Source organism: Primulina eburnea, chromosome 10 (genome assembly GCF_022965805.1).
Source record: "Primulina eburnea isolate SZY01 chromosome 10, ASM2296580v1, whole genome shotgun sequence".
Lineage (NCBI taxonomy): Eukaryota > Viridiplantae > Streptophyta > Magnoliopsida > Lamiales > Gesneriaceae > Primulina > Primulina eburnea.
In genome coordinates this window covers 13,688,330-13,710,547 of record NC_133110.1, presented here as the reverse complement: position 1 = coordinate 13,710,547, position 22,218 = coordinate 13,688,330, and the positions used below count along the sequence as shown (strand labels likewise).

Sequence of the window (22,218 nt, the reverse complement as noted above, 5' to 3'; positions counted from 1 at the left end):
TAGCTACGGTTTTAAAAACACGTCGCTATATTTAGCGACGGTTTCGTAAAATCCGTCGCTATATTTAGCTTGAACCGTCAAGCGATGGTTTATATAAACTGTCGCTCTATAGTGACTTTTTTGATAAAACCCGTCGTCTTTAAAATTAAGCGACGGTTGATTGAAACGGTAGCTAACATAGCGACGGTAGAATACAAGACCGTTGCACATGGGCGACGGTTTGTGGAATTGTCCCAATATTAACGACGGTTGATGAAAAACCGTCGCTAATATAGCGACGGTTTTAAAAAACTCGTCGCTATTATAGCGACGGGTGTTAGTAAATTGTCGCTAAATTTAATAGGCGACGGTTTTAATATAAACCGTCGCTATAATAGCGACGGTTTTATTAAAACCGTCGCTACGCCTTCCATTTTTTTGTAGTGAACCGCGCTATGAATGACAGTTGTAAGTTTATCCATTTTCAAATCCAAATCACGTTCTAATAACTTCACTACTCTATTCTTCAATTCTAAAGCCATCAATCTTTGTTCCTGAAGTAACAATCAATATCTCATCAAATAATCGGACATCATAAATCTTCAATGGCTTATAAAAAAAAACATTGTCTGAATCTCTTTCAGCCGATACAAGATCATTTTCCACGAACTTAGGAATCTCTTAATTCGCGTTTAATAGTAATTCTTGAACGTTCTTATCAAACCCATTAAAGTAAACATTGATCAACATCGAACTCAAGGCAAATTCTTGAGGCAGACGCCTGCCTAAACAAACCCCACCCAATTCAATGTTGACTATCTTACATTCAAACAACCTTTTTATCAAATCTAGAAATGCCTTATCTTCAATTTTCTCACCCAGTATCAAAAACAACTTATCAATATGGCCAGAACTAAATAATTCACGATCAAATTTAACAATAAATCACCAACTTGTGTTCACCACCGAATTCTTTAAATACCAAATCGATGTGTGGCGGCCCAAGTTTGCTCGCTTGTCATAGCAAAAGGTAGCAAACCTAAAAACTTATGCATAAACCATAAAACTTGTTTGAACTCTCTCCAAAGTAACTCTTTTATCACAGATATATCTAAATAGAACACATTTTTAAATGCTAGTTTTATAAATATATATATATATATATTTATATAAAACATTCAAAAAACACTCTATTTTCCCATTTTTTTCTATTATATTTTTATGGAAAATAATTTCGACAATGAAAATATAAGCTATAAACTTTACACACATTATTGTAGTTCTTCGCAGTGAAATTTGATGGATCTGACTGCTCTAATGGCAGAGTATTTTTGGGAACTTAAAAGCATGAAATATCACTATATCGATAACTATATCTTTTTCATTATTTATAATATTATATTATTATTTTATATAATATAACAATTTTCAGTCACACCATAAATTCAACATGTGTTTTTCGATTCGATCACCGGTCCGGTTATGAAGGTGATCCGGTTATGAAAACATAGAAGTATACTTTTGTTTCCAACATCAGTCACAGAAAAATTATGTTTCAACGTTTACGGTTGTTCCGATTAAAAAATCACGCAGTTTCCACACAGTTACGAAAATTGTGCTTCCCAGATGACTACAGGATATTGTTGCACGTCTCCTCCTCAGGTTCTCTTTCAAGAAATCTTCGTTATATAAGTATTCTATTCAACATTTCCTTTCCTGTCGCCATTTATACACGGGTCTTGAAGTGGGACTAACCATTTCATCTTCACGCAGTTTGCGTTTCTTACCCCTTTTCTGCACCAATGAGGCATTAAAATGATTACCCTACAGCGAAACAAGGAAAAAATGAAGCGTATAACGTACTCTCTGAAATATTGATACCTGTAACTCTTTCTGCATAGACATATCCGTGTATATTTTCTCTAGATCTTTTAACCGTTTTTTTCTAGCCTCTAGCTCTCGATATGAAGAATCTGTCTTCCTGCATGTTGACCGTGTTTCTATACACGATTAAACTAAACTCTTCAACAACAAATTCTAGTCTAACTTCCTCGATGTAGAAGAGAAACAAAAGTAATATGAAGGCCTAAAGCCAAGGAGAGACTGAAAAGAAATTTGGAAATCAACCAAAGCAAACTCATCAAAAGGAAAAGGATTTGTGCACGGCGGACAGATAACCAACCATTTGATTCGATAAAGTTATGTTCTACAAGAAACAGAAAAGTCATTTGGAATAAAACTAAATACCCAAAATCAAAGTAGAAAGATACAACATAGAAAAAGATTAAATTTTAGGAAAATGCAGCAACGATTGCCAACAAGCAAGACCCTTTAGGGAATATGATAGATAGTAGTTCATGATACAAGAAACGTCAGTTGGGTTTAAATGCTCTAGCACTTGTGCATCAATTCGATTTCTTGAACCAAAGTTCGTCAAGTGGCAAGGATAAATGATGGAGAAAAGTATCATCCCCTAATTCCCATAAAATTTATACAAAGATACAACACTCAGAATGACGGGATAGTATTGATTATCTCGGAAGAAATAGAAGCCCAATAGAAAGTCCAGACAAGACAAAAAGGACACACGGCCATAAATATTTATCATGCACGCATAAATGGAATTATAATTAACTCACATAGCATGCGATTGATATTCCCAATTGGTATATATTTGTGACCAACAAATCAAAAAAAGTTTTTGAAGAGAAAACTCGAACAACAGCAGGGAATACCAAAAAAGTAGAAATTGAAAACCAAATTCAATAAGAAAAATAAGATATTATGACAAGGCGCCAAATATCACCATATTCAATCAACAAGTGAGGTATTGATAACTTAAAGGAGGTAAAGTATGGTGGTGAAGAGACAAATGAAAGAGCTATGAGGACAGACAGACTAAAGCAAATTATTTCTGATTGTCAAAGAAAATTTGTAGTCCACTTCGTTTTTGCAATATAGCTTATGGATTGACGGTAATGATATCATTCGGTACTCAGTTGAGATCTTAATTGTGGGGAGGCAAGTAGAAACATGTTATCAACCTGGCAAATCAATTTCGTAGGAGGCAATTGACTAAAAAAAATAGCTTTCAGTACCTCAAAATAACTTTAGGCAAGTCTTTAAAAGCTGATGGGTTCCCTTGTTCTGAAACTTTTTGGCGGACTTCTCTTGCCTCCTCCCTAGAAAGAGAATCAACAGCCAGCCAACATACTTCATGAAACACAAAAATATTTACTAAGCTCAAAATGCTATACTACTGAGCAATATTTGAACTGCACCATTTTATGCATTAATACTTTGTGTGACCAGTACATTACCACCAAATCACTGTCTTGGATGAAAAAAAATCTGTCGTTTGCAGACACACAAGTGTAAACATGGAATTCAAGTGATTCAAACAGAAGTTCCAGAGAAGACAGTCTCATTACCCCTTGGTCATTGTACTTTTGAAATTGGCCTTCGGATAGTTTTATCTTAATTGCCTAGATTACATATTAGACGTTCTTTCTGAAGCAGAAGAGAATAAAATGACTTTGAAGAAATAAATTAATTGAGCTATCAGAAGCGACCATATCTAATAATGAGAAAAGAATACACTTTGGTGGTGACATAACTGTTATAACATGAAATTGACCACTCTAAAAAATGGGTATGAAAACTATCAAGAATCAGCAGAAAAAGGGCTTGATCACTCACCTGTTGTCGGCATAATAAACATGTTTGGATGATGACTGATTGTCAAGAGAATGCAGCATACCATTAAGTCTTTCAATTTTCTGCATCCAAAAAGTTAAATTTCAGGATAAAGAACCTAAATGACAGCTATCTCGAGAATCCGAGACCCAAAAACCAGTGTTAGGATCAGTTATCGTAATCGTTGAGCTACAATAGCTCGGTTCTTGAAATATTGAACACCGATGAATTAAATCGAGTTTGGTTTTTAAACCAAGCGGAAGACACACGAAATAATCCTTCGTAAAAACCAATTCAAGATTTTGTGAAGCATTTAAAATATATGCAAGTTGAATGAGTAAAACTATTTTGGTTGAAACATTTTATCAAACACTTGATATACAATATTTTAGTATTTGAAGAACACATAAAATGCTTCAACAATGCATCTTTAAAAACAGTGGAAATGATAAGTAAATGCAATAAATAAATAGACACGAATTTGTTTATGGATGTTCGGAGATTAACAACTCCTACGTCACCCCTTCTTCCTCTTGGGAAGGATTCACTAGAAGACTTTGATTTATACAATCATTGTACAAACCCATTCAGCTAAGACTTACCCACAGCCTAAAACTGAACTCCTAGCACTCAAGATTGTAGGCAGCACCTCACAATCAGCATATTGTTTAATGTCTCATATGCAAAGTGTAGAACCCGTAAATCAGTCTACGTATAAGCCATGCATAATTCTAGTGTTTTAAATTTAATTGACTTCATTGCATGATTATTTAAATGCATTTCTTTGAAGTTAATTATTTTATTATTTCAGTTCAGTAGTTTGATTTTTATCACTTCAGTTATTTCAGTGAGGCCGGATTGGAGTGGGAGTTTAGAGATAAAATTTAAAATTCAGAAAATATTTCCAGAATTTATTTTAGCTAGAAAGTAAGTACATTTAAGTTAAAAAGAAGATTTGAGGATATAATTTAATTACTTGAGGTGATTAAAAAATAAGCCCATTTAAGTTGCATAATTAAGGGGTTAGCTCACTAAATTATTTAAGGGATTAGTGAGGCTTTTAAGAGTTATTAATTTAGTAAATAAACAACTCTCCCCATTCATTTTTAGAAGTGAATTTCGGCCCCCTAAGTTGATAGCCTATTCATTGCCAACTCATCAACTTTGACCATTTCTTTGCATATAATTTGTAGGATAATTCTAGGATTTTTGGGAGAACAATTTAATTAATTAATGGACATATCCTAGACTAGAAAACAAGGGAGAATATCGGCCATCACACTCTAGAAGCATCCAACAAAGAGTTGATATCAAACTAGAATTCAAAATTCAAATGCATGGAGACTTAGTCTTGATATGATCCTATTATTGTGCACCCTTTGTGGGGCCCCGGGTCCGATATCTAATACCAACGATTATAAATGTAACAAACCAAATGATTTAATAAAATACATAATATGTTGTTCACAAATCCACATAACATCATCAAATAATTTAAATGTCTCAAATGTTTAAAATATAATTTTTGAACTATAAGTTTTCAACATGTCAAAATAAACTTGTGAACCAAATTTTCCCAACATCATCAAATGCTCCTAAGACCCGAGAATCCCACTCTAACTCGCATCTCCTCGCCTGGAGCTTGACTCTGGCATCCCAAGCCTCGCCTCGCCTACCGTCAAGCACATGAAAACAAGAGGTACCGGACACGCCGGTGAGTATAAACCCAGTATGATACAATCAATAACATATGAGAATTAAAATTTCAAATATTTCATATGAATTCATAAAGATGCAATATAATGCAATGCATGATCAGAAGCTGTGGGCTATCAATAAATCTCAAGATCAAGTGAATCATCTGGTCATAGGGTACCCAAGGATAGAGAATCTCCCAGCAATATCCACCGACTCATCCGCTCGAGGTGGGTTGCTGTGTTCTACAATCCCAAGACTATGGTGCGCCTATAGAGAGTGTTCAGGTCATAGCAGCGACCTCCGCATACACTATGCCAACTAAACTATAGCCCCATACGTCCAACAAATCAATAAATCAAGGCGACCTCCGCCATATCAAATCTGAATCAACAAGTGGCTCAATATGCAATGTCATGATGCAAATCAATATCATCATCTCGATATCATAATCAACTCATCTCAATACAACAATCATCATCAAATCACCAATAGTTCATCAAGCCAAAGAGTTTTCAATTTAAAATAAAAATGATACTTTTACCTCGTATGTTATCGACCGTAACATACCTTTCAATTATTACCAAAAGAAGATCGAAATGCGTAGGTGAGAAGTCTTGAACCTCTGGATTCTACTATAATTCAATAACTCTGATCATCTATCAAAACAGAGTAATTTCTGTTCAAAATTCATAATTAGTTCCATATCGCTTCGAATCAAGATCCATAAATTTCTTAACCTTAATATGCCATAAAACATTCATTGAATCATTCTATCAAACACATGGCATGTGTCCTAAAGAGTTAGCTCCTTTACTTTGCCATTGTCTTCAATTCCATTTTAAATTCAAACCAACACAATCTCAACATCTCCAACATCTCAAATATCAACACAAATATCAATTATAAACTTCATCTCATTTCCAAACTTGAATAAAATATAACATACTTACACCGTCTTGAAGATCTTGGAGAGAGGATCACAAATCTAACTTCATTTCATAATTTCCTTGAACAAATCTCCCATAGATTGAAGAATAAATTAGAAAATGGAAGGAAGGAGGGTTTCTTTGGAAGAGAAAGGGAGAAATGATTGGAGGAGGAAAAAGGGAAGAGAAAATAATACAATTACACTTCCCAACCCAATTTATTCATTCCAAACCTCAAAACACGTTTTTACACATGTGTTGGGCGCCATGGCGCGGGATTTGGCGCCGCCGCGCGCTCCATTCTGCCCCAAACAACAAAAAAATCAGTATTGGGCGCGCCATCGCGCGAGACTTGGTGCTGGGGCGCGCACCATACTGCCCGGGCACGCCATCGCGCGAATTCCCATACTGCCCGGGCGCGCCATCGCGCGAATTCTGGCGCAGGGGCGCGCCGTATTCTGTCCAAAACTCATCTTTAACTTCGGAATTTGCGAAAGTGGTAAACTACAAAGTTGTATCCCTATGTCTTTTCTTTAACCTGTCAAAATTTCAGATCATTTGGAGTTCTGAGTAAAAAGTTATGCTAAATCTCCCAACATGTGTCATTGTAGGAACGACGATACGCACGACACACTTCGGGGCGCTTTTGGCTCGTCTTCCCTAATGATTTGACCAAAACGCAAAATAAGAAAGTTATAGCCTTATGTCATATCTTTCTAATGGAAGTGGACTCACATCAATTGGATCAATATAAAAACATTATGCTAAAAACCACAACTACTGGCACATTTTTCATACCGTTTCTGCACTTCCATCACCTATTTAGCTCAAATTCAACCTTTGATTCTTCCCATCAATTATCTATTCCATTCTATAACATTCATTACCATTTATACCATAACGTAAAGTCATAAACCATCACAACTACTACCACATTTTCAAAATTCGGGCATTACACCCTTCTCCTCACCTTCATAACCACCATTTCTCCCCTCTCCTTTTCGAAATTCAGACCCATTTCAGATTAGAAAACCGTGAGGCATAGCTAGAAATAATAGGGAGAAAATCGAGAACTAGAAGGAACAAGAGAAGCCACTCCGTCTCCTCCGCGCCGTCTCGTCTCTTCTTTTCGTTTCTATTTCAAACTATAACCAAGGCATGTCTAGATTTCTTTCAAACCTCAATCAAGTCATATACTGAATTTTTAATATCACATGTGCATGATTTTTTTTATCATGAAAACCGAGATATGCATAGCAAATTCTTAAAACTTTCTGCACAGATTTTTCGAGTGTTTTAATGCTTCACGATTTGGTATGTTTGCTCGATTTCAGGGATGGCTAGTTCCAGGGGCTCGAGGCTGCATATGGAAATGTACTAGGACATGTTAGGGCCATGTTAGAACATTTGTTTCAGTCCCATGCTTGCTGGAAAAACCGAAATGACAGCAAGCCCCATAGGTGCAGAAAATGGTGTTCGAAAATTTCAGTTTCCTGTCATGAGGGTTTGATCTGATCTTGGCTGCCCTAATGGCTCTTAGCCATGGTTAGATCACTCCCCTAGCATGTCTAAGATGTGACTAAGTCGCCCTTTTGGTGGCTTGGTCCATGGTGCATCGGTTTTAATCAAATCAACAAGAACAACCCCTTTCCCCATTCGGCTTCTTCATTGGTTCAGCAAATGGTTTCGGTTTTTGGTTGCTTGGTATGGATCTTGGTTGGCCTATGGCCCATAGCCACGGTTCATAACATGCCCTTATATGTCTAGATCGTGCCATGGTCAATCAAATGTCCACTGGAACGACGCAAGACATCGATCTAAGCAAGACACTACACTTGCGCAGCTGCTGTATTTTTGACAGCAAGTAGGCTGCTGTTCAGAGGCGTCGTTCTAGTTCTCGGTTGGCTTTTATCCTATGTCCTTGGACTGGACATTGCCCCATTGAGTTAGGAGGGTCATGTTTTTGACCGTTCGTGATTCGGATCATTTTTGAGCTCGTACGAGAATTTACGGTACGATGTGCCAAATTGACTCTCGAAAGAGCGTTTCATGTTTTGGCCTCCATTTCACCTAGATTTCGACCCTCACCATTTTAGGAGCATTAGTTCATAATTTTGAGCGTATTTTAATCATGACTATACGTCGGTTCAGTGTCGGTTCGGGTTGGTTCGAAGTCATGATTAAATACGAAGCGGTTAGACGTATTTGTCGCATTTTCAAACTTAATTGCATAGTTAGGCCAAGAAAAATATATTGCATATTTTCATGGCATATTTAGGATGCAGCGAGCCTGGGGACGATCCAATCCAATCCAGTTGGTAAAATATACAGGAATTTTCATTATGCCAATCAATTATTTTACGTGCATTAAATAGAAAATGATTATTTTTGAGATTTATGCGATATAGCTTGTGGTTCATTCACTATGTGGGAGTATTATTTTATACGGTCGCCAGTGACCGATCAGTTCAGTTTGGTACCACCCGGTCGCCAGTGACCGGCCAGCTCAGTTCAGTTTCAGACTCCCCGGTAGCCAGTTACCGATAAGTTCAGCTTAGTGCAGGGGCCACAGGCGTAGACCATAATCTCAACAGAAAATTTTACCAGTTATTTCAGTACAGGGCTCCAAGGAGCAAATATTTTTACTGTGATTTTCAGTTCAATTATGCACGTATTATAATTGCTCAGTACAGATTATTTTCAGCATGCCTCATGACATGATATTTTATCCCATGCATATTTTACTTCAGATTTTACTCGTTACCTGCGATATATTTATGCTGAGTCTTTAGGCTCACTAGACTTGATTGTTGTAGGTACTGATGAGGCTAGGGCCGAGGGCGGGGACCAGTGAGCCATCTTGGGTCGGCAGTAGTGGCACCCGAGGATCTCAGTGCAGCAGTAGTTATTTTTCCGCAAGCAATTTTATCAGTCGTTGGAAAAATTTTAAATTGTTTTTGTTGGCAAACTTTATTTTTCCGCTGCTATATTTTTAAACATTGAACTTGATTTATCAGTTGATTTTACGAATAAGGAAATTTAAGTTCTTTAAAAAGAAAATTTTTAATTTTTCCGCAAATTTTCAAGCAAGGATTTTCGGGCCTTCACAGTTGGTATCAAAGCTGATGTTCTTGTAAAGGGTTACACTACTACTGACCACGAGAAGCTCACGAAGTCACGTCTTCGGTCTGTAAGTGTTACTTTTCAGCATTGTATTTAAAGCATGAAGTATTCCGACAGCATGCTTCCATGAAATAATGTGAGGCCCGGGGCCGAAGAGGGCGGGGGGGTGAACGCCGGTGCCATCAGTTGCACGGACAATGAGCGGCTCCTGGCAGGCTTCTAGGTGAAGGGAACATGAATGAACCGACCCACACAGGAATGAGAGGGATTCCGAGACTGGGCAATGTAAAGGACTGAACAGTTGAAGAGGGCTTAAAAGATTTGATTGGTACTACTCATATCACGAAGGTGCATCTTCTTTTCGGTAGCTCATCACATAAGAACTCCAAAGTTAAGCGTGCTTGACTTGGGACAATTTTGGGATGGGTGACCTCCTGTCAAGTTTCCCAGGGTGCGTGTGAGTGAGGACATAAGTACGCTGGAAAGATCCGTCTTGATACAGTGAGGACAGTCGTCGAATCTGGGGCGTTACAAGTGGTATCAGAGACGACCTCTCTTAGTACGGTGTGGTTCGGGGACGAACCAAGCGGAAGCTGGTGGGCATGTGAGGCCCGGGGCCGAAGAGGGCGGGGGGTGAACGCCGGTGCCATCAGTTGCACGGACAATGAGCGGCTCCTGGCAGGATTCTAGGTGAAGGGAACATGAATGAACCGAACCACACGGGAATGAGAGGGATTCCGAGACTGGGCAATGTAATGGACTGAACAGTTGAAGAGGGATTAAAAGATTTGATTGGTACTACTCATATCACGAAGGTTCATCTTCTTTTCGGTAGCTCATCACATAAGAACTCCAAAGTTAAGCGTGCTTGACTTGGGGCAATTTTGGGATGGGTGACCTCCTGGGAAGTTTCCCAGGGTGCGTGTGAGTGAGGACATAAGCACGCTGGAAAAACCCGTCTTGATACAGTGAGGACAGTCGTCGAATCTGGGGCATTACAAATAATTTCGACCAGATTTTCAGTATTTCAATGTTCATTTCAAATATATTATGGAATTATGCATGCTAGTTACGTATGGGTTATGTTGGAACAGTATGCCCCCTAGACGTCAAGTAGGACGCGCGAGAGGTGGTGGGCGCCGTCATGAGAACGAGTTTGATCAGAGACAAGAGAGGCAGGCACGTCCTCCTCCTCCTCCTCCTCCTCCACCTCCACCTGACATGAATGCCCAGATGCTAGCTGGGATGACGCGGTTCTTCGCACAGTTTGCAGGGAACAATGCCGCAGCCACAGCCAGGCCAACAGGGCCCGAGGCTGTTTATGAAGATGTGTCCGAAGGAGTTTTCTGGGACGTCCGACCCCATGATTGCTGAGGGATGGATCAAATGCCTCGAGGCCATCTTCGAGTTTATGGAGCTGGGAAATGCCGACAGAGTCAGATGCGCCACCTATCTGTTCACTGGAGACACCCGCTTATGGTGGGAAGGAGCGTCGGTAGCCCTGACCTTGGCTACACTTTCATGGACACGCTTCACGGAGGTTTTCTACTCCAAGTATTTTGCGGAGGAAGTTCGCACCAGGTTGACCACCGAGTTTATGAGTCTGAGACAGGGTGATATGATGGTTACAGAGTTCATCCGTAAGTTCGAGAGGGGCTGTCACTTTGTGCCCCTGATAGCGAATGATGCGAGGGCTAAGTTGATGCATTTCCTGGTGGTTCTACGGCCGATCTTGCGCCGGGATGTTAGGGTGTCTGACCCTGCTACTTATGAGATTGTTGTCTCCAATGCCCTAGCCGCAGAGCAGGATCTACGGGATATCGAGAGGGATCGTCAGGGCAAGCGCCCAGTCCAGGTACCACACCGCCCTCCTCCTCATCAGCATCAACAGCAAAACAAGAGGCCATTTCATGGGCCGCCTAGAATCAGAGGCCAGCAGCCGCAGCAGCAGCAGGGTCACCCAGCCCCGATGACTTTTGAGCACCCAGTCTGCCCCAGGTGCTAACGCCGTCGTCCTGGAGCGTGTATGGCTGGCTCAAGAAAGTGTTTTAAGTGTGGCAGTCCAGACCACGTGTTGCTGCAGTGCCCTCAGAGACATCTGCCTACTCAAGGCAGAGTTTTTGCTCTCCATGCAGCGGAAACAAACCCGGAGACTATGTTGTTAACAGGTACCTTTAAGCATTGAGTTATTATTCGAATTTCAGCGTTTTGGGAATCGGGATTTAGAATTTTGAACTTAGAACTGTTATAGGATTGCATGCTCTACTCAGATTTATTTTGGGGGAATTAAACTAGAAGAACCTTGACCTTTGCATGTCTATAAGTTTAGATCTTGTAGTGGGATTCAACTTAGAGTTCCGATCTTTCAGGGAGAATTTTTATGTCCGGTTCCGCTACCAAGGCCTTGATAGATTCAGGGGCCACTCACTCGTTTATTTCGGAGGTCTTTGCAAATTTTCTCAAGATCAAGACCATTGGGTTAGACATAGCCTTTTCAGTAGTGTTGCCGTCAGGCGAGGAGATGGCAGCCACCAATGTTATCCGAGATATAGATATGGAGCTGCACGGTAACCTTGTGTATGCGGATCTGATCGTGCAACCGATGCCAGAATTTGACATTATCCTAGGAATGGACTTGCTATTGAGGAACAGAGTTTTGATAGACTTCCAGCGGAGATCTGTTCTTGTCCGACCGCCTGGGATGGAGCAATTCTTATTTGAGCCGGACATGTACTTTCCTTTACCGCGCATTATTCCATATGTTCAGGCTAGGAAGCTCATGCATAGAGGGTGTCGGGCATTTCTAGCGACCTTTTTATCTGTCCCTGAGGAACCCAGCCAGTCAGCCTCAGATGTTCCGATTGTCAGAGATTTCTTAGACGTTTTTCCCGAAGACGTCTCTGGAATGCCACTTGAGAGAGAGGTGGAGTTTTCCATTGAGCTTATGCTAGGTACGGCTCCGATATCGAAAGCGCCGTACCGATTAGCACCGACAGAGATGGCAGAGCTTAAGAAGCAGATTCAAGAACTTCTGGACAAGGAGTTCATTCGCCCCAGCTTTTCACCATGGGGCGCGCCGGTCTTATTTGTGAAGAAGAAGGATGGCTCTATGAGGCTTTGCATTGACTACCGGGAGTTAAACAGGGTTACAGTTAAGAACAAATACCACTGCCGAGGATAGAGGATCTATTTGACCAGTTGCAGGGAGCTTCGATTTTCTCCAAGATTGATCTGCGTTCTGGTTATCATCAGTTGAGAGTGAGAGATGCTGATGTCTCGAAGACAGCTTTCAGGACTCGTTATGGTCACTACGAGTTCCTTGTGATGTCGTTCGGACTGACGAATGCGTCAGCGATCTTCATGGATCTCATGAATCGCGTATTTCAACCGTACCTCGACCAGTTTGTGATAGTGTTCATAGATGACATTCTCGTCTACTCCAAGAGTCGAGAGGATCACAGCAGACATCTGACCACAGTGCTGCAGACCTTGCAGAAGCACAAATTATTCGCAAAGTTCCGTAAGTGCGAATTCTGGTTAGAGAACGTGGCGTTCTTGGGCCACATTGTTTCTAGCAGTGGCGTTCTTGGAGCGTTTGAGATCCTTGACAGAGTTGGGACGCTAGCTTATCGTGTAGCTCTTCCGCCGAATCTGGCCGGAGTACACAATGTCTTTCACGTCTCGATGCAGAGAAAGTACATGGCGAACCCTTCGCATGTGCTGAACTTTGAGCCGTTGCAGCTTACTCCGAACCTATCTTATGAGGAGAGACCAGTGCAGATCCTAGACCGGCAGGAGAAGAAACTTCGGAACAAGTTGGTTAAGCGAGTCAAAGTCAAATGGCTCAACCATTCTGAGGAGGAAGCTACGTGGGAGTCTGAGCTGGAGATGAGAGAGCGTTACCCCGAGTTATTCGGTGAGTTCTAATTTCGAGGACGAAATTTCTTTTAAGGGGGGAAGGATTGTAGAACGCGTAAATCAGTCTACGTATAAGCCATGCATAATTCTAGTGTTTTAAATTTAATTGACTTCATTGCATGATTATTTAAATGCATTTCTTGAAGTTAATTATTTTATTATTTCAGTTCAGTAGTTTGATTTTTATGACTTCAGTTATTTCAGTGAGGCCGGACTGGAGTGGGAGTTTAGAGATAAAATTTAAAATTCAGAAAATATTTCCAGAATTTATTTTAGCTAGCAAGTAAGTACATTTAAGTTAAAAAGAAGATTTGAGGATATAATTTAATTACTTGAGGTGATTAAAAAATAAACCCATTTAAGTTGCATAATTAAGGGGTTAACTCACTAAATTATTTAATGGATTAGTGAGGCTTTTAAGAGTTATTAATTTAGTAAATAAACAACTCTCCCCATTCATTTTTAGAAGTGAATTTCGGCCCCCCTAAGTTGATAGCCTATTCATTGCCAACTCATCAACTTTGACCATTTCTTTGCATATAATTTGTAGGATAATTCTAGGATTTTTGGGAGAACAATTTAATTAATTAATGGACATATCCTAGACTAGAAAACAAGGGAGAATATCGGCCATCACACTCTAGAAGCATCCAACAAAGAGTTGATATCAAACTAGAATTCAAAATTCAAATTCATGAAGACTTAGTCTTGATATGATCCTATTATTGTGCACCCTTCTCCTCACCTTCATAACCACCGTTTCTCCCCTCTCCTTTTCGAAATTCAGACCCATTTCAGATTAGAAAACCGTGAGGCATAGCTAGAAGTAATAGGGAGAAAATCGAGAACTAGAAGGAACAAGAGAAGCCACTCCGTCTCCTCCGCGCCGTCTCGTCTCTTCTTTTCGTTTCTATTTCAAACGATAACCAAGGCATGTCTAGATTTATTTCAAACCTCAATCAAGTCATATACTGAATTTTTAATATCACATTTGCATGATTTTTTTTTATCATGAAAACCGAGATATGCATAGCAAATTCTTAAAACTTTCTGCACAGATTTTTCGAGTGCTTTAATGCTTCACGATTTGGTATGTTTGTTCGATTTCAGGGATGGCTCGTTCCAGGGGCTCGAGGCTGCATATGGACATGTACTAGGACATGTTAGGGCCATGTTAGAACGTTTGTTTCAGTCCCATGCTTGCTGGAAAAACCGAAATGACAGAAAGCCCCATAGGTGCAGAAAATGGTGTTCGAAAATTTCAGTTTCCTGTCATGAGGGTTCGATCTGATCTTGGCTGCCCTAAGGGCTCTTATCCATGGTTAGATCACTCCCCTAGTATGTCTAAGACGTGACTAAGTCGCCCTTTTGCTGGCTTGGTCCATGGTGCATCAGTTTTAATCAAATCAACAAGAACAGCCCCTTTCCCCATTCGGCTTCTTCATTGGTTCAGCAAATGGTTTCGGTTTTTGGTTGCTTGGTATGGATCTTGGTTGGCCTATGGCCCATAGCCACGGTTCATACCATGCCCCTATATGTCTAGATCGTGCCATGGTCAATCAAATGGCCACTGGAACGACGCAAGACATCGATCTAAGCAAGACACTACACTTGCGCAGCTGCTGTATTTTTCACAACAAGTAGGCTGCTGTTCAGAGGCGTCGTTCGAGTTCTCGGTTGGCTTTTATCCTATGTCCTTGGACTGGACATTGCCCCATTGAGTTAGGAGGGTCATGTTTTTGACCGTTCATGATTCGGATCATTTTTGAGGTCGTACGAGAATTTACGGTGCGATGTGCCAAATTGACTCTCGAAAGAGCGTTTCATGTTTTGGCCTCCATTTCACCTAGATTTCGACCCTCACCATTTTAGGAGCATTAGTTCATAATTTTGAGCGTATTTTAATCATGACTATACGTCGGTTCAGTGTCGGTTCGGGTTGGTTCGAAGTCATGATTAAATACGAAGCGGTTAGACGTATTTGTCGCATTTTCAAACTTAATTGCATAGTTTGGTCAAGAAAAATATATTGCATATTTTCATGGCATATTTAGGATGCAGCGAGCCTGGGGACGATCCAATCCAATCCAGTTGGTAAAATATACAGGAATTTTCATTATGCCAATTAATTATTTTACGTGCATTAAATAGAAAATGATTATTTTTTAGATTTATGCGATATGGCTTGTGGTTCATTCACTATGTGAGAGTATTATTTATATGGTCGCCAGTGACCGATCAGTTCAGTTTGGTACCACCCGGTCGTCAGTGACCGGCCAGCTCAGTTCAGTTTCAGACTCCCCGGTAGCCAGTTGCCGATCAGTTCAGCTTAGTGCAGGGGCCACAGGAGTAGACCATAATCTCAACAGAAAATCTTACCAGTTATTTTAGTACAGGGCTCCAAGGAGCAAATATTTTTACTGTGATTTTCAGTTCAATTATGCACGTATTATAATTGCTCAGTACAGATTATTTTCAGGATGCCTCATGACATGATATTTTATCCCATGCATATTTTACTTCAGATTTTACTCGTTACCTGCGATATATGCATGCTGAGTCTTTAGGCTCACTAGACTTGATTGTTGTAGGTACTGATGAGGCTAGGGCCGAGGGCGGGGACCAGTGAGCCAGCTTGGGTCGGCAGTAGTGGCACCCGAGGACCTCAGTGCAGCAGTTGTTATTTTTCCGCAAACAATTTTATCATTCGTTGGATAAATTTTAAATTGTTATTGTTGGCAAACTTTATTTTTCAGCTGCTATATTTTTAAACATTGAACTTGATTTATTAGTTGATTTTACGAATAAGGAAATTTAAGTTCTTTAAAAAGAAAATTTTTAATTTTTCCGCAAATTTTCAAGCAAAGATTTTCGGGCCTTCACACAAAGACTACAACACAATCTTTTACGTCTTTGTGTGAAGACTCACTCAACTAAACTTTGATGCTCAACTCTCTTGTATATGTGTGAGTGATTGTGTGTGAGAAATTTATCCTTTACAGTGTACATCTCAAATGTATCCTCACACAAGGGCTTGTGCTCTCAACTAGCTGATATATTCATGCTAACTGCCCATGCTTTGAATCCCCTTGGAAAGCTCTTGTTTGATCTTCAATATGTTGTATTTATAAGCCCCAACAATGATATATACGTTAGACATAAGAATATGACCGTTTGAAAAGTTTCTGTGCTGTTTCGGGAAGTGCAACGGTCAAATTCGTCTTGCTGGAAAATTTCCCGACTAGTCAACTCTGGACAACTCAACTGGTCATTCAGTTCAACTGGTCAGCAGCTGGTTCAGTTCAGTTGGTCAACTGCTGGTTCAGTTCAGTTCAGTTCAGCTGATCAGCAGCTGGTTCAGTTCAGTTCAGTTGGTCAGCTGCTGGTTCGGTTCAGTTGGTCTGGTTCAGTTCAACTGGTCTGGTTCAACTGGTTTTCAGCTGGTCAGGTTCAACTGGTCTTCAGCTTGTGCAGAACCAGTAGCTTCATTGCCATTTATCAGCATCTTAAGCTTCTATTCAGACTTTGACTTCTGAAGATGATTTGTAAATCATCGTCTTATCTTTCTAACGCATACTGAATCGCTTCGTTTCAATAACCGAGCTGAGAGATATGACCAAAATACCACAGCTGCTCAAACCCAACTGATTGTTGTTTTCGTGTCATCAGTTCGGTCATTCAGCGATCAGTTAGACCATGATAACATCCGATTTTGCCCAACTGATGTGAAATACGACTTGTACCAAATTGAGTTCTCTAATCATTCCAATTGGCGGATTCTCATTTGGATCATCCAGCTGCGAGATATCATAAAAAAAACCTAAGCTCGCCAGAAATTCAGTTTGTGCAGAATTCAGTTTCAGCTTGCTTCTTGTGTTTGCAAATTCACACTTGAGTAAATATGTTAGAAACACAATAACAAGTTTTGTTAACATCAATATCAAGAATGCGAACATGAAATGTTCCAACAAACCAGAAACTCTAAAATAAAACATTTTTTTTTCAATTTGAAGCTTCTGCAAAATATATCCAATGTCTTGGGTCTTCATCAACATCAGCTCTTCGTTAGTGTACTTAATAGCCTGGCTCCATTACAAAATCCACATTTAACAACTAATATTCAAATTACACTCAAATAAATATCCTCAAAAGAGAACAGATAACCTCATAAAAATAAAATTTTCCAGCTTACTCAGGTTTATGAACTCCGCCAACAGTTTTTGTTTTAATCATCTTGAAGTAAAATTCATCTGGGTTCCTCAATGCTGCTTTTTCCTTAAGTTTCTGTTATAAACACGCAGAAGCGACTTACCATAAAATAAGAACTCGCCAAATTTCGTTCATAAAATGCTACCAAAATCAACAAGACGCAGGGTAGTAGAAATTACCAGTAAAGTATGCTCCTTCTGGTGATAGGCTCGTGCACGAATGACATAATCTTTATGTGTTTCGAGCAGCCCAAATTTCCTTCTCAAATGCCTGGTACACACAACAAATCATCAATTGAGTGAACCGGAAATATACGTCAAAATATTTCAAAACGGGCAATAAAGAAATTAATGGCCCCAAAATATAATCACACTTACGGCTGAGCGCGCTCCTTGTGAGCTTTTCTTGGAATAGCATTCCTTAAAGACGACATCTTTATGCTAGCAAAAAAAATTCACAGAACTTTAAAATCAATTTACGCACTTCAGATAGGCAAAAACCACTACAGAAAACATAAAGGGCTAACAAAAATCTTGAGTTGAAATAATTTAACCGTGAAACATCGAAGATTATCGGTACAGAAAAAACAAAGGATTTCTTTCGTATTTACACCAAATTCAAAATAATTATTAAGCACATAAGACTCGCCTGTGGAAAGCGGTGAAGGCTTAGGGTTTAAAGGAGACACCAATGCAGAGAATCTTGATTTGATGAAAAGTATTTTATATTGTGGCAAAAAAAATATTCTAAATTAACTAAAATTCAATCATGCAAATTGGCTTCCGGATTGAGTGCAAAAACTTATGTGAGACGATATCACGAATCGTATTTTGTGAGATGGATCTCTTATTTGGATCTTCCATGAAAAATATTACTTTTTATGCTAAGAGTATTATTTTTTATTGTTAATATCGGTAGGGTTGACCCGTCTCACAGATAAAGATTCGTGAGACCGTCTCACAAGAGACCTACTCCTGATTGAGTATACAAATACACACACAACACACAAAATTATGATATCACAGAAATAAAAAACAAAATCTTGATATTATATTAAAAAATTTAGAAATAATTTTTATATGATTTTCTTATAATTAACTAGAATAATTACTTAAATATGATAGTATTTTATTATTTCAAATTTATGAAATTCTTAGAGATGATATCATATTTTAAAAGATTAATTTGGTTTATAAACATAAAGAAATATTTATTAGCACATGATAATTATAGATGAACCACAAATTTTATAAAAATAGGCTTTGGCGATATTTTTTATTAAATAAAATAAAATATTTTATCATTTGTTTGATCTGATTTTTGTTACATAAAAAATAGATTTTGACATTAAATTTAATTACTTCAGGTCTCTTAATGTTTAATAATACTAATATCATTGTGCATTCAATAATTTGATTATAGTTTCATTAAATTTTAGATTAAACTATGAAAATTGATATTTAAAATATTAATGATTCTTTTGTTATAGTTTGGAGTTATTATTTAGATAATGAAAAGGGAAAGGCGACGGTTTCGCGATCCGTCATCGGAGGCTGCGTCGCATTCTAGAAGCGACGGTTTTTCAACTCCCGTCGCTAATAGCGACGGTTCTTTGGAAGAAGACCGTGGCTATTTGTGCGATGGTTTTAAGAAACCTTCGTTAATATTAAGCGACGGTTTATACAAAACCGTCGTTAATATTAGCGACAAATTTTAAAAACCCGTCGCTATATTTAGCGACGGTTTCGTAAAATCTGTCGCTATATTTAGTTTGCGGTTTTATGAAAATCGTTTCTTATCAAATTAAGCGACGGTTTATTTAAACTGTCGCTCTATAGCGACTGTTTTGATAAAACCCAACGTCTTTAAAATTAAGCGACGGTTGATTGAAAATGGTCGCTAACATAGCGACGGTAGAATACAAGACCGTCGCACATGGGCGACGGTTTGTGGAATTGTCGCAATATTAGCGACGGTTGATAAAAAAACCTTAATAAACCCGTCGCTATTATAGCGTCGGTTGTTAGTAAATTGTCGCTAAATTTAATAGGCGACGGTTTTAATAAAAACCGTCGCTATAATAACGATGGTTTTATTAAAACCGTCGCTACGCCTTCCGTTTTTTTGTAGTGAACCGCGCTATGAATGACAGTTGTAAGTTTATCCAATCTCAAATCCAAATCACGTTCTAATAACTTCACTACTCTATTCTTCAATTCTAAAGCCATCAATCTTTGTTCCTGAAGTAACAATCAATATCTCATCCAATAATCGGACAGCATAAATCATCTGTAACGCCTCAGATTCGACGACTGTCCTCACTGTACCAAGACGAGTCTTTCCAGCGTGCTTATGTCCTCACTCACACGCACCCTGGGAACCTTCCCAGGAGGTCACCCATCCCAAAATTGCCCTAAGTCAAGCACGCTTAACTTTGGAGTTCTTATGTTATGAGCTACCGAAAAGAAGATGCACCTTCGTGATATGAGTAGTACAAATCAAATCTTTTAAGTCCTTTTCAACTGTACAGTCCATTACATTGAACAGTCTCGGAATCCCTCTCATTCCCATTTGGGTCGGTTCATTCATGTTCCCTCCACCTAGAAGCCTGCCAGGAGCCGCTCGTTGTCCGTGCAATTGATGGCACCGGCGTTCACCCCCCGCCCTCTTCGGCCCCGGGCCTCACATGATCAACTGGTACCAGGATTGCTGCCAAGATCTATATAAGTCCAGGAGTTCTTGGGTTCTAATCCTGGGGAAGGCAAAAGCTCCAGTGCCTGGGCTGGAAAAGTTCTATGAGTAATGGGTAATGGGATAACCGTGTTGCATCAGTCCAACCGAGAACAGCCCATGTGCATAACGTCCCAGATTCGACGACTGTCCTCACTGTACCAAGACGAGTCTTTCTAGCGTGCTTATGTCCTCACTCACACGCACCCTGGGAACCTTCCCAGGAGGTCACCCATCCCAAAATTGCCCTAAGTCAAGCACGCTTAACTTTGGAGTTCTTATGTTATGAGCTACCGAAAAGAAGATGCACCTTCGTGATATGAGTAGTACAAATCAAATCTTTTAAGTCCTCTTCAACTGTACAGTCCATTACATTGAACAGTCTCGGAATCCCTCTCATTCTCGTGTGGGTCGGTTCATTCATGTTCCCTCCACCTAGAAGCCTGCCAGGAGCCGCTTATTGTACGTGCAACTGATGGCACCGGCGTTCACCCCCCGCCCTCTTCGGCCCCGGGCCTCACATCATCAATGGCTTATAAAAAAACATGGTCTGAATCTCTTTCCGCCGAGACAAGACTATTTTCCACGAACTAAGGAATCTCTTTATTCGTGTTTAATAGTAATTCTTGAACTTCCTTATCAAACCCATTAAAGTAAACATTGATCAACATCGAACTCAAGGCAGATTCTTGAGGCAGACCCCTGCCTCAACAAACCCCACCCAATTCAATGTTGACTATCTTACATTCAAACAACCTTTTTTTATCAAATCTAGAAATGCCTTATCTTCAATTTTCTCACCCAGTATCAAAAACAACTTATCAATATGGCCAGAACTAAATAATTCACGATCAAATTTAACAATAAATCACCAACTTGGGTTCACCACCGAATTATTTAAATACCAAATCGATGTGTGGCGGCCCAAGTTTGCTCGCTTGTCATAGCAAAAGGTAGCAAACCTAAAAACTTATGCATAAACCATAAAACTTGTTTGAACTCTCTCCAAAGTAACTCTTTTATTACACATATATCTAAATAGAACATATTTTTAAATGTTAGTTTTCTATATATATATATATATATATATATATATATATATATATATATATATATATTTTCGACAATGAAAATATAAGCTATAAACTTTACACACATTATTGTAGTTCTTCGCAATGAAATTTGATGGATCTGACTGCTCTAATGGCATAGTATTTTTGGGAACTTAAAAGCATGAAATATCACTATATCGGTAACTATATCTTTTTCATTATTTATAATATTATATTATTATTTTATATAATATAACAATTTTCAGTCACATCATAAATTCAACATGTGTTTTTCGATTCGATCATCGGTCCGGTTATGAAGGTGATCCGGTTATGAAAACATTGAAGTATACTTTTGTTTCCAACATCAGTCACAGAAAAATTATGTTTCAACGTTTACGGTTGTTCCGATTAAAAAATCACGCAGTTTCCACACAGTTACGAAAATTGTGCTTCCCAGATGACTACAGGATATTGTTGCACGTCCCCTCCTCAGTTTCTCATTCAAGAAATCTTCGTTATATAAGTATTCTATTCAACGTTTCCTTTCCTGTCGCCATTTATACATGGGTCTTGAAGTGGGACTAACCATTACATCTTCACTCAGTTTGCGTTTCTTACCCCTTTTCAACACCAATGATGCATTAAAATGATTACCCTACAGCGAAACAAGGGAAAAATGAAGAGTATAACGTACTATCTGAAATATTGATACCTGTAACTCTTTCTGTAACGACCCGAAAATCAGACTACGTATAAGCCATGCATAATTATTACTATTTAAATTTAAAAATGATTTTTATATATATATATATATATATATATATATATATATATATGAAGGGTCTAATTCATTTTGATATTTGACAAGTCATAACTATTTATTA

At 39.0% G+C, this 22,218-nt stretch overlaps 1 protein-coding gene across 1 annotated transcript; it reads right to left on the bottom strand.

The window, feature by feature from the left end:
* Window positions 1-1,680: 1,680 nt before the first annotated feature.
* Window positions 1,681-17,985, bottom strand: LOC140842909 (probable U3 small nucleolar RNA-associated protein 11). The gene is made up of 8 exons (XM_073211114.1): window positions 17,927-17,985; window positions 17,729-17,819; window positions 17,533-17,624; window positions 17,321-17,426; window positions 3,679-3,758; window positions 3,078-3,161; window positions 1,861-1,960; window positions 1,681-1,773 (listed from the first exon to the last, which is right to left on the bottom strand). The coding sequence occupies exons 1-8, from the start codon at window positions 17,980-17,982 to the stop codon at window positions 1,681-1,683; spliced, it is 702 nt and encodes a 233-aa protein (XP_073067215.1). The 5' UTR covers window positions 17,983-17,985.
* Between the last annotated feature and the right edge of the window lie 4,233 nt (window positions 17,986-22,218).